Source organism: Gadus morhua, chromosome 11, assembly GCF_902167405.1.
Source record: "Gadus morhua chromosome 11, gadMor3.0, whole genome shotgun sequence".
NCBI classification, from domain to species: domain Eukaryota; kingdom Metazoa; phylum Chordata; class Actinopteri; order Gadiformes; family Gadidae; genus Gadus; species Gadus morhua.
In genome coordinates, this window is record NC_044058.1 from 8,251,362 (window position 1) to 8,264,825 (window position 13,464).

A 13,464-nucleotide genomic window follows, 5' to 3' on the forward strand; every position below is an offset into this window, starting at 1 on the left:
AGATAATTAAAAATTATGGCAAGTTATAGATTTCAGCGGTATAATTGACAGAAGAGGCTGTTCGATCGACCTTCTTCCGTCTCAGAGCTTTGGTTTTCACCTGCTTCCTCCTCATCCTCCATTCTACTTCCTGTCCTCAGCGCTCTCCTGAGCTGGGTCCAGAAGAGTAGTTGGGCCTGGGCCGGGTCGGTACAATCTGAGCCGGGCCATTGCAAAAATGTTTTGGTCAACGTGACCTTCCTCATGCGGTGGTATGAGGACAGCTTGCTCTCGGGGATATGCTCCAGGAATACCAGCAGCAGAATGTCTCGGTGCTCGTCTAAGAGTCGGTAGCTGGCCAGCTGGATCTCCAGTGAACACCATTCGCTCTGCAGGAAGTTCCGGCTCACGACGCAAACCAATTTCAGTGTCCAATTTTGCAGTCGCTTGTTTTGGCATGAACAGCTGAGGGGAATATATGTTATGTCAAGGTATAGGAGCCTAGGGAGGGCGTCTAAAACATCAACATCAATGCTCTGCATCACACTCTTATTGATTTGTAGGATTTGTAGCTGGGTAAGATTTCCAAAAACATCCTTTGACAGATTTGGAATCCCCATGTTTACCACACTCAGCGTTGTAAAATTCCTCAAAATTTTAAAGAGCCCTGGCCTAAGTTTTACCACGCCATTGCCCGAGTTATCTAGTGTGAGGAAATATAGGGCTGTCAAATCGTCAAAGACATCAGGAGCGAGGTGAGCTATGCGGTTGTTGGAAAGGTACAGAAGTCTCCGAGAGTGTTTAGACCATGGAAAAGGCCATAAGGCAGCAAGCTAATTCCGTAGGGCCGCTGTCCATCTAAATTTAGAGAAGTGAGGGTGCTGAGATTCACAAAAGCAGAATCGGTGGTTTCAGGTTGGAAACTAATCTTGTTTTTCTGTAGATCCAACACCTGCAAAGTTTTTTGGAATACAGTGATCTGGCCAATCTCTATTTTCTTAAGGTTGTTTCCATTCAAGTAGAAATGTGTTAAACTTTTCAATCCATCAAGGCCCCCTTCTTCAAAATGAGTAATTTTTTCCAACGTAGGTCCAACGTAGTCAGCTCAACGAGTTGCAGGAAAGTTCTCTTCTTAAAAATCACTGTGATACGGTTGTTGCGTAAATTCAGGATTCTCAGGCTAGATAGATCCTGAAAAGTCCCCTTATACAAATCAGTTAAGATTTGTTGTCCAGACGGAGAGTCTGAAGTTGGGTAAGCCCTGTGAGAGCATCATGCTCTAAAACAGCAATGATGTTTATGTTAAGGTTTAGAGTGGTGACATTCGGTGTGTGAGCGAAGGCGTACTTTTCATGTGATTGTCACGAAAATTAAGCTTTGTTATGGGAAGCTTATTTGTATTGTTGCAGGACAAGAGCTGGCCGATGTGGTTGTGCTCTACGTTTAACGTTTTTATGTATTTCTGTCCTTTAAGAAAGTCGAGGCATTGTACCGTTCTCTACCTTTGTATGTTTACTACCCTTTCACTTAAGAACTTGCATAGGTTGTCGATCAGACTTGTGTTGGTTAAGCCCAAGCCAGAGAAGTCCACATACTTAGCATTAACATTGTTCTTATTCGAAAACTCTACATCCGTAAATAGCGTATCTGTGTTAGGTTTACTCCTTTGAAAGCATTAGTCGAGAGTGCAAAGTTGTGTGATAAATCTAGGCGCTTGATGTGTATGAGAAATGAACCAACAATGACAACTTATTTCCACATGCATACAATGAAGTGAGGCTTTCAGGCAATACAATGTTTAAATTACTGAGTGATGTCAATTTGTTAAAGCAAAGATCTAGGTTTGTCAGATTGTTTAGGGCTGAAATGGATTGCGCAATGACAGAGAAATTGTTCAGATGGTTTTCTCTTAGGTTCAAGGTATTCAGGCGAGGGGTGCTGAGGAAGAGACTCTCTGGGAGATCAGTCAACGAGTTACTTTCCAGTGACAGAGAAGTGAGGTTGTCAAGGTCATGGAAAACTGAGCTGTTGAGTTTTGATATGAGACAAATTGAGGGACTTAAGGTGATGCAGGTTCCGGAAAACCAGCCCGTCAATCAACTTTAATTGGTTGTGGCCCAAGTTAAGATTTTTCCAGTTTTAAAAAACGTTGAAAGCTCCCTGTGGGAATGTAGGAGACTTGATTAAAGGGGATGGTGATGTTGAGGGCAGACGCTGGCAGGTCACCCACAATTCTAGATATGTTCATGTTGTGGCGATTGTAGCAAACAAATGTTTGATTATTTGAGTTTTCAGCTCCATTGCAATTTTGAAAGCTGTACTGATAAGAGAAGTTTACTAAATGTCCCAATGTTAATATCAACAGTTTGCTTGTTGAAATAGCCATTTTGATCAATATTGATTTCAGGAGAAGCTGCTAGGCTAATTCCTGGGTATGTTTTTCAATCTGGATAGCTTTTGGTTCAACGGCATACACTTCTCATTGTTGCATTGGATGAGATCAATTTTGGTCCAGGAACCTAATAAAGAAAAAAAATAATATATATTTATATGTGTAGAATGATGATTCGGTATTCATATTGTAATGCTTTGCACAATGCTTAAAGGGTCTACGTGTAAGAATAAAAAAAATCAATTTCTGCCCCCTTTGGCCGGTAAATTAACTGCAGCCTGCTCCAGTGCACACGTTACAGCTCGTGTGTTAGGGTTAGGGCCGTGTGTTAGGGTTGGAGTTAGGGTTAGGGTCGTGTGTTAGGGTTGGGTTAGGGTTATGCAAACAACTAATATTTAATTAATGATGAAAAACTATTAACTTGTGCCAAATAGATATTTTAGTAACAAGTAACAAATATTAACAAGGGGTTAGGTAATAACTAGTTTGCTATTTATTATGGCAACTTATTATAAAGTGTTACCAACAAAAGTCCTGAAAGAAGAGAGATCATGCCTTCATGTTACTTACTACGAGAACCGGCCCAGTTCCAATATAATACAAATCAGCCCACAGGCAGTTTCTTTAAGTCAAACTACAACATGGTATTGGCCATTAAAAGTCATTTATACAAGTAGTTCATTTCAGGATATTTTTGCTCCAACAACTGTTTTATTCTATGCTCAAACATATCAACATTGATTTTAAGCAATGCAATTGTGCATCACAGTAATTAGAGTTTTCTAGAGTTTTTCTCAACCTCTAGTTGTATTTTTAAACCCATAGTAATAATGTGGAAACCCCAGTTGATAATGTAACAAATTTCTGAGCGCATAATATAATAACATTTTGCCTATAATGTTACAACGTATAACATACGTTCACCACAAATGACTCTTAAAAGCAGTGCCAACCATTAAATACTTTTAAACCATTCGGCGAACAAAAGGCAACAGGCTGATTATCATTTATGGGGCCAGTCAATGACGTGCAGAAGCGTCATCAACACGCCCACTGAAGTGGTGTGAGAAATGCAAACGTTCTACTCCTCATTCACATATAAGGTACATTTCCTACGGAGAAAATACTACCTCACCGGCTCATCAGGAAAACATCAGGACTTACACCTGTGTCTGAAAGCAGCTAGTGTGTGAGCATTTGATTACAATATACAATTAGTCAATTTATGGTAACAGGGGTAATTGTTCAATGGAAAGTGTAGTATACTATGCATGCAAATCAATTATGAAATAGCTTTTACTGTTATTCAGGGATGAAAAGTGAATTGACATTTTAAAATGCAAGGCAAATACGATTGATTAGTTGAAAATAATAATCATCATTGTGATTAAACATCTAATCCAATGTCCTGGCCAAGTCAGGCAGCAGTAGCCTACTGTCACACATAGCATACACACAAAACATAAGAAAAATAGAACAACAAAAACAGTCCGCAGGGGGGAGGGGGGATATCAATATCGCAAGACATTTGGGGAGACTCAAGGAGGAGGGTAATATTACAGTTTTTTCCTATCGTTTTCGGTCATGTACCCATACTATGGTCACTTTTCCCTATCACTTAACACAGTGGGCTTTAGAGACACACACCTCTGCATATCTGTTAACCTTTGGTGCAAAATGCACTACAACAACCACACCACAAACAATGCTGCCATAACTTAACACATGTTTCCTCTCAGAACACTATGACCTAAAAAACACTAACATCTTGAAGCATTGCCAATTGCATATATAAAATGTTGCTGTGTCCTCCAGTTTGGCATAGATTTCCTGTAGTGTTGCATTGAAAAAAAGAGAAAAAACACAGACAAACACTTCTTTGGACTACAGTAATAAAGTTTGTAATATTACAGTATGACAATCCAAGCCAAGTATCTGCTGACAGTGTTCATATGTCGGTTTACCTCCCACAAAAGATGTCACAATTGAGTGTGGTATATGTACTGTAATTGTAAATACAGTAAATACTGTAAGTGTTTTATGAGAAACTGAGAATAACAATTTTCAGTTTTTGTAATGCAAATTACATACAGTAAGTACGTAATATATGATCCAGAAACAAATCACAAACACAACAGTTTTTTTCACTGTGCTTTACTTTTTGGAGATTTTGTCACAGTGCAAGTGTTACACAAAACAGAAAATACATTACAAAGTCAAAAAATGTGTTCTAACAAAAAATGCAATGCACAAAACCTGCACATACTGTATATTACAGTAGCCCAACAGTGGCGCAGAATTGGGCTCATCCCTCCTATCCTCCGCATTTGGCCTCTTTCTCTGCCTCTTCCTCTGCCTCTGCCTCTTGCTCTTGCTCTTGCTGCATCCATTTTCCTATACCAACTACGTAAAGAAGTCCAAAGCAAATGCCAAAGAAGGCCCTTTTTCAACGAGGCACAAATTACATGTAAAACACCTGAGTAGGTCTTTAGCTGAGTAGGTCTTTAGCTGAAATGACCACCAGGTGTTTTGCATTGCAAAACTTATCCTCTGTGTTTTGTACAGATCATTGTATGTAGTTTTGCTTTTACGTAAAAAAAGTAATTCCATGCCAATTCACCAAGAACTATGGTGCACAGGGGGAAAAAAAATCTAAATTACTGTAAAATAAAATAAATAAACTATAAACTAAATATTTTTTCTTATTCAAACATGTAACTTCATTTGTCTGTCCAAATGCAGCATCTTTCCATCTACAGTGATCTAAATTACTGTTAGGTTTTGAACAGAAAGTTCACTGTTTTGAACAGAGTATCTAAACATTGGTAAAATATGCTGTAGTTCCACAGCGTTTTGCCGGTAGTGAACATTGACTGGGGCAGGTATCCATGAAATTTGGAAGAAGGCGTCATTGCCAGCATTTGTATCTTAGCATAGGGGCAAGTAACCACAGTTTGGTTCACATGGTCTACTGGTATGCTCACTGTGTGAAGTGTTTAGGGAATGTGAACATGGTTTAGGTAAATTGCCTAAAACGATAGGAAAAAACTGTAAGTTTGAGCAACAAAGTGTAGTCTTGTGGTGGACTCTATAGACATAATTCACCATACTGTGCTATTGACATGTTTTCTTTGTTATAGGGACACTGTTTCTTTAAGATCACGTGACTTATGTGTTGATATGCCGGTCAGTGTGATGTTTGAATTGAACGGTTTTTGTATGACAAAATGAACGACCCGCCGTTGCTTGTCGAGGTGAGAAATTGTCTCTTCCCTTCTTTCATCGCAATTTCTACAGTCTATAAACAGAACGTGTTACCTGGGAAAGTTTTTCGACTGCAGAGCCGTTATGTTTAAAAAACATAAAGTCTTACCTGAGCGGGTGTGTGCGTGTGTGTTCATACCTGGGCGAGTGTGTCGCTGCCTTTGTCTTGACGTAAAGTGTGCGTTTCCGTGTATGTGTCGCTGCCTTTGTCTTGACGTGCGGTGTGTGCGTGTGTGTTTGTGTGTGTTTGTGTGCGTTTCCATGTGTGTTTGTGCGCATGTAAGTGTGTGTGCGTTGTGTGTATGCGGTGTGTATGTGCATGCTTGCGGCGTATGTATGCGTTCACGCGTGCTGTGTGTGTGTGTGTATGTGTGAGCTGCACGCTGCTTGGCATATTTGCACATGAGTAACTTGAGTAACTGGTGCGACAGTCCTGCTATTATAGTAGTAAGATATATGATAACTATAACTCTTGCATGTGGATGTCTTCAATAGACATGTGAGTGTTCCACAAAGTGCTTCCCCCTGGCCTCATTAGTCATTCACTTCCTTGCTGGGTTAACCTCACTCCAACTGTCTGAGACAGCGCCCTGCCACTCCTCAAGTCAGTCAGAAACCCCTGGGTAGGACTGTGTATGAAGGCATATCGGAGATAGAAGCACAGGGACTTTTTTCACAGGCTATCTTGCTCATCATGAGACAAGGCTGTATTGCAAGGCATGAACATGTGAAATAGGAATTTAATAATGTGGAATATAACAAACCATCAGGATTCTCTGATCAATCATGTCATGTGCGAAGCTGGACGATTTTCGTAATCAAGGTTCTATTATTTACCAATCATTTATTTTTGAATGAAGAATGTGAGAATGTGCTTAATGCACTAGAAGCATTAAAACACAAAGTGTTGACTGAATTTATGTTCCCACAATGCCCTAAACATTCATCTGCATAACAATTTTCAATACGTTCAAATAAAAGGCACGTAAAAGGATAATCTCTACAATACAAGGGCCTTATATCACAAGTAATGTTGAATCAATAAAATACATGAGCACAGTAACAAGGTTAGCATGGTCCTCTGACCTGCGCAAGTTCTCCAATATGGTGTGCACCTTGCATTGCTGGACTCTCACTGGGGGGCAGAGCATTAGGAGAGGAGTGACGAGTCTTCCGTTATGCCGTATTAGACCAGCAGTAATGACACAATATGACACGCTTATCACACAGCTCCTTTATTCACAGAATACGATGTGTAGTTTCCATTTTTCTGTTCTGCAAAAAAAGCTTTTCATCTGAAGAAATTATCCAAAGGTCCAAAATAAATAAACATATTTTTTTTTATATCAAATGACATTAAAGATATTATAACATAATTATCATTCTCTATAGATGTTTTATTTATTTACTCAAAAAGAATGAATCACAAAAAAAACTCATTAATTATTAACATTACATGAATCGATTTGTTTAATTAAAGACTGAGTCTTTAGAGAAAACAGAAAGGCTGTCGGGACCAAGAGAACATGCCTTATCAAATCTTTCTGCTCTGTTACTAACAAGAATAGCACAGTGACTTTTAATCCCTTGAGTTGAATCATCCTCTCATCTTCTGCTCCCGTGCCATCTGGCACAGTCCACAGAGGGGCAGGCAGGCCATCACCACCCAGTCATCACACACTGAGCCCTGCGGAAAGACAGAGGGCAAAGAACGTCCGTCACTCTCAGACACTATTGAGAGAGCAAAGGGGCTCCCAGAAAAGGGTAATCCGGAGGAAGAGCGCTAATAAAGTGTTTTGGTGTGGGCTGCTCCCAGCCAAAAGGTACCAAGGTTAATCGCCAATGTCTGCAGCCTACCTGTAGACCTCCTTTAGCCAGGGGCCTAACCCTGGCCCTTAGTGACATGTATCTGAATTCACTGGAGGTGTCAAAAAGCATCTCATCCCAGATGGGAAATGAGAGTGTCACAGCCAAAAGTACAGGACCCTAATAACAATTACATATATAGATTAAAAAAAATGATATCACCATGGATGACATACACAAACTAAAGCCAAACCACCAAGGTGTTTCCACTATGCTCTTGGGATCACCAGAGCTTGTCGCGTGCGCGTATTTGTGTGTGTGTGTGTGTGTGTGTGTGTGTGTGTGTGTGTGTGTGTGTGTGTGTGTGTGTGTGTGTGTGTGTGTGTGTGTGTGTGTGTGTGTGTGTGTGTGTGTGTGTTGGGCCCGGGTGCTTACGCTAATGCGGTAGCGGCCACGCATGCTGGTCCTCAGGGCGATCATGGCCCCGGGGAGGAAGGGCACGCAGCAGCTGTCCCCGTTGTCCTGCGCCACTTGAATGGCCAGGATACAAGGTATGAAGGTGGCACAAAGACCTGGTGGGGGAGAGAGGGGCCACACACACACACACACACACACACACACACACACACACACACACACACACACACACAGACACAGACACAGACACAGACACAGACACAGACACAGACACACACAGACACACACACACACAAACAGCCAGCACTTCACTGGGATATGTTTCAATTGCTTAAACTCACAGACAAACATGGCATACACTCAAAATAACACATTCCATATGGGTTATTATTAATGTCTGTGATTTCTTCCCAGAAGTCCGAGATTTTAGCTTCAACATGCACACACACTCACACGTATCATTAGCTGTGATCAGCGAGGATCTCCTTCCACAGGACTTTGGGTTCCCACACGCATACGGACACACACAGGTTGTAGTTTTTTAAACATACATATTCCACAGTCTTCAAAGCAGTCACAGGAATTGGAGCTCCAGTCGGTGGAGCCTGAAGTCACAGAGTAGCTGGTGACGGAGACCTGGGGCTGGGAGCTGATCACATTGGACTGGAAGGCCATAGCTGGGGACAGCAGAGGACCAGACCACGGAGACCATCAGACACACAAACAACCACGTGTTGGTCAACGTTGGTAAACTGGAAAGCAAAGCTTGACTTTTTTGCCTTACCTGCTGGCTTGGAATGTATCCTGGAGCGGAAAACGACACGATGCGTACCTCTTCGAACTTAAAGTGTGACATCACAGCTTCACGTGAACCCGGGGTTTTATAGGGAGTTTGCACCGGGAAAAATCTCCCTGCCCATTATAGGTCTGTGTGTCCTAAAATGGCGTTGTTGGCTTTGTTGAGAGGAAAAAAAGAAAACAAAGAATGTTTGGCTTTGGGGCGTAGAGAACTTCAGGGCTTCTAAAATGGTATACACCCATCTATGACATAGTCTGTTATCAGTGGAATTGCTTGACTGAGTGGCTTGTCCATTGTGTGTTCCTGCTACTTATAATGTAGCACACACCTGCTTTACAGGCAGGTGTGCGTGTGTATGTGTGTGCCTGTCTGTGTGTGTGTAGGTGTGTGTGTGTGTAGGTGTTTGTGTTTGTGTGTGTGTGTGTTTGTGTGTGCGTGTGTGTACACACTTAGAATGGATTGAATAATAATAATGAGAGATGCACAGGCACTTTCAGTCACTTTGACAGCTGTGTTGTGTGCAGCTCCATGTATGTGTACTTTATATTCGTATCGTGTACTCAGGCCTGTCTTTGTCGGCTCATTCAAACCGTAATGTGGTTTGCGGGAACGGGGCTTGGTCAGTTTTACTAGAATAGGAAACATGGGTATCGAGATTTCTGTGTTTTACCATCCTAAAAGGCTAATGTGCGTGGCTTTTATGGAAATGAAATGATCATAAAGCCACTTCTAACCACCGTAACAAATGATTTTAACCAGCAGTTTCACATCAGTGAAATTAGTCAGAAAAAAGAATAGGTCAATCCTTCTCAACAAAAGACAGAGCCTGCTTTTTTATTTTTACTGGTAGTATGTACTTTATACCCTTAAAAAGTACATACTGTTTCACAAAGTATGCCTACAGTCGGCACAGTGGATACACTGATTAGATTAGAATCATATTAGATATGTTTCTTGCCTACTCAATAGTATAGTACTATGGGTATTGGAACGCAGGGCTAGAAAAGCAGAAACGTGCCCCTGTGTGCAGTTGGGAAATTGTGTGACGGTAGAAAAGGGGTGGTGCTTGTCATCGGATAAGTAATGGTTTGTGCTATTCATTTCTCATTGGTTCAAGCCATATATTGGAATTGCGAAAAACCTCACTCTGAGGCTGGGTGAGAATCCACACCTCTTGCATCAAGTATCAGTATCAGTGTCAACAGGTTTGACCAGCCATCACCACACCCTCTCAGGGGAGATCTCCTGCATGGCAGTGGAGCACCCTTGTGCTCATGGTCATTTGCGGCAACTTTGACCATAAACCGGATTTCTAATACCAACCTGCGTCCTTGTCTGGAGGAGCCAGGCAAGGACTTATAAAGGTCACCTAGGACCTTGTTATAACATGATAAATGGTATATATATATGTCACATTATTATTTCTGAGGTTAGAAATTATAATTCTGATTTTATTAGGATTAGCAAATGGGCTATAGATAAGGGATGTTGAAAATGCGAAAAACTTTATTCCATATTATATGAATTTTTTATTGATATACTGTATAAGGACTTATGGAAATTGATTGTTTTATTAGCCAAAATATATAATAGCATACAATTGCATATTTCCATGATGCACTGCTTCTGTTATATCCAAATCGAAGGCTCTTGCAAAGCATGCATTTATCATCCTGCAAGTGAAAACACACTGTGACTATTCAACATTGTTGACAGTTTAAAAAATGTGTTGGAATGGAAACGGGGGGGGGGGGGGGGGGGCCGTCCGACCCACTACTCACTTACTTACTTAATTTAAAGTGCCCATATTGTACCAACAGGTTTATAGGCTTACCAGAATAATAATGGCTTAGTCATTACAAGCCTTTTCATATCTACCCTCTACCCTGGACTGGGACAAAAATTCCTCACATTTTAGAATAGACCGGCCGCCCGAATCTTTCACACGCATGCTCATGTGTTTTGCGTACTCACAAAGCGCGCCCTGCTTAGAGGATCTACACTACAGGCACCAGAGGGGTCCCGTAAAGTTCTCCAGCCCCCTTGGCCCACTTCGCTGAAGGTCCTGCATATATCTGGCAGTTTGGCAATTCTGGCAGCATATGTCTGAAGGGCGTGTCTTTTTTGGCCAACAGTTATCATCGTTGGATCTTATCCAGGGCTGCCTGAAATCCTTTGAGTGCGATTAGAGAGAAGTTTATGGGGTCAGAACAGTCTCATTAATAATGAATGCACAGAGAAGGATTCACAAATGTATTTTGTGATTTATATATAAATTACACTCTTCTCACAAATAAATTTCAATGCACACACAAATGGATATCGGTATGTATAAATGTAAAATGTATCCATAAACCAAATTAAGTTTCACAAACACATTTCTGATCCACACACAAATGTACCTTGTTTTAAATAAATGGAGTATAAATCCATACAAATATGAATAAAAAAAATATTTGCAATTTTCATCAAAAGGTATTTGGATGTTGTTACATTTATATACAAACTGTTAAACTTGAATTTACAAGACGCTTTTCATTTGTGAACTTGTTAACATTTGTGTGTGAACTGGTCTGTATTTATATGTGGATTTTTGAGACTCTCCTGACGCTGCTGGATTCACAAATGCATTTTTTCAAAAAGGAACTCTCTGTAGCCAATCAGATGACTCCCTCGTTTTCAGCCAATCACTTGACTGCAGTGACTGGGTTTTTACATGACAATCCCAAAACCCAGTCGAAACTGATAGGTGTCTAGCTCAAAACGCAGCTTTTACTTTTTCGCCACCTAGAGATTGTTATGTACGATCATTCAAAAAACCCATGTTATTTCCCATAGACATTTAACCGAGGGAACTGGGAGGCTCGGAGGCTGGACTCAGAGGTTGGAACAGCAGTCATGTGATTGGCTGAAAACGAGGGAGGCATCTGATTGGCTACAGAGAGTTCCTTGTTGGAAAAAAATGCATTTGTGAATCTAGCGACGTCAGGAGAGTCTCAAAAATCCACATATAAATACAGTCCCAGTTCACACACAAATGCAAACAAGTTCACAAATGAAAAGCGTCTTGTTAATACAAGTTCAACAGTTTGTAAATAAATGTAACAACATCCAAATACATTTTTGATGAAAATTGCAAAATAATTTTTAAATTAATATATGTATGGATTTATATTACATTTATTTAAAACAAGGCACATTTGTGTGTGGATCAGAAATGTGTTAGCGAAAATTGTTTTTGTTTATGGATTTATTTTACATTTATACATACCGATATCCATTTGTGTGTGCATTGAAATGTATTTGCGAGAAGAGAGTAATTTATATATAAATCACAAAAGATATTTGTGCATCCTTCTCTGTGCATTCATTATTAATGAGACTGTTCTGACCCCATAGAAGTTGGGGCGCACGCGGCACATACTTTGGGGCAGTTTGGGGTTGTCAAACTGCCCCAAACTGCCCCCCCCCCCCCCCACCCCCCACCCCACCCCACAAAAAGAAAGAAAAAAAAGACATGGCTTTTCATGGTGTTAAGGGCTATTAGTCAACAAACAGATACTTGTGTTGTCGGCCCAAAAGCACGTCGGCCCACCAGGAAAGTTCCTGGTATGCCTGAGGGCCAGTCCAGGCCTGAACGTGGCAGTGTCCAGCCAGATGTATGATGGTTAGATCAGCCATGCAGTTGGTACACTCCATTGCATAGAATGCTAGCTTGATCTATCCATCATACATTTGGGTGGGCACTCGCACTCCCATGTGTGACATCACTAGAGGGTTGATTGTGAAATGGCTTGTACTGGTCAATCACCCAAGGTGGTAAAATAGGGGAACATTAAGCCATCGTATTTGTGATTTTGTGACATATCTTAAGTACCAAGTAAGTATTTCAAGTCCCCTAATCGGGTCATTCTCACAAAAACAGAGCAGTCATTAAAAACCCTGAAACCTAAAATCTGTAATTTCCCAATTCATGCAGAACTGGAATATTCTTCTTCTACTCTAACATAATTTTCCAATTAGCACCTCTGTGCATCGATTATGGCTGGAAGAACCTTTGGGTTATGTGTAAAGGCTGGTGAGCCTGCATACACAATCAACGTAAAATGTTTTTTTAAGTGGACATGTGCTAGGTGTAAGATATTCCATATCACTGTCTGCAGACAGTTTCTATGTCACTACTTCTTTCCGTCAGTCGCCATCGCTGCCTATCTATAAAAAACAATACATATCTGTTTGGAAAACAAGCAGTTTCAGTTCCTGAAAGTTAACTTCTGTTTTCTGATCCACCCATCTGCTAAGGGTTGGAAAAGAGAGAGAACCGAGAGCAGGGAGTCCACTGAGAGTAAGGTGCTGAATCCTGCTGCTTGTTTGGTGTTTTAAGGTGTTCTGCACCACATTGATTACGTCAGCATGAACGGCTCACAGGTAATCACAGACAATTATTGGGTGAGTACGTTTTTTTCATATACTGTCTGACATCAGTTTTTTTTTTTTAGCACAGAAAAATGTATGTGCATGTACATTTTTACTTGGACATCTGCAGAAGACCTTTCTTATATTGAATGGACAAAGGAAGGACAAACTTGCTAGCCAAAATAATAAAATACGATTTTAACAAACATCACCAGTCCTTGCTAAGGGCAAATACTCAAAGCCAGGTTTCCTTTACAAGTAAAGATCACATTAATGTTTTGAAAAAGCATTTTTGCACACAGACTTTGCGCTCTTATCAGTGCGTCAAACCCATCAAAGACAAATGAAAGGTTTCCTATCCTCCCCCTCTCTTAGGATTACGATTACAGCA

General features: G+C 40.7%; 3 protein-coding genes and 1 pseudogene across 4 annotated transcripts in view; 1 reads left to right on the plus strand and 3 right to left on the minus strand.

Moving 5' to 3' along the window:
- Nucleotides 1-13: 13 nt before the first annotated feature.
- Nucleotides 14-1,333, minus strand: LOC115553832 (toll-like receptor 13; annotated as a pseudogene).
- Nucleotides 1,334-1,528: 195 nt separating this feature from the next.
- On the minus strand, nucleotides 1,529-2,641 carry LOC115553806 (leucine-rich repeat-containing protein 15-like). Its single transcript, XM_030370333.1, is given in 4 exon segments — nucleotides 1,529-1,715; nucleotides 1,718-2,022; nucleotides 2,024-2,106; nucleotides 2,108-2,641. Coding segments are annotated over 4 exon segments (756 nt in total). The 5' UTR covers nucleotides 2,366-2,641; the 3' UTR covers nucleotides 1,529-1,605.
- A 4,213-nt stretch (nucleotides 2,642-6,854) lies between these two features.
- cnfn (cornifelin) lies at nucleotides 6,855-8,906 on the minus strand. The gene is made up of 4 exons (XM_030371500.1): nucleotides 8,643-8,906; nucleotides 8,410-8,535; nucleotides 7,877-8,013; nucleotides 6,855-7,322 (listed from the first exon to the last, which is right to left on the minus strand). The coding sequence occupies exons 2-4, from the start codon at nucleotides 8,531-8,533 to the stop codon at nucleotides 7,233-7,235; spliced, it is 351 nt and encodes a 116-aa protein (XP_030227360.1). The 5' UTR covers nucleotides 8,534-8,535; nucleotides 8,643-8,906; the 3' UTR covers nucleotides 6,855-7,232.
- Nucleotides 8,907-12,853: 3,947 nt separating this feature from the next.
- cxcr3.2 (chemokine (C-X-C motif) receptor 3, tandem duplicate 2) overlaps nucleotides 12,854-13,464 on the plus strand; it is a 1,952-nt gene continuing 1,341 nt past the window's right edge. The window contains exons 1-2 of one of the 2 annotated variants that reach the window (XM_030370993.1): nucleotides 12,854-13,085; nucleotides 13,449-13,464. The exon at nucleotides 13,449-13,464 is cut by the window's right edge and continues 1,341 nt beyond it. In XM_030370993.1, the coding sequence (XP_030226853.1) occupies nucleotides 13,071-13,085; nucleotides 13,449-13,464 (31 nt within the window). In that variant the 5' untranslated portion in view covers nucleotides 12,854-13,070. Of the gene's footprint in view, nucleotides 13,107-13,448 lie in introns of both variants that reach the window. The other variant, XM_030370992.1, reaches the window with a different exon arrangement.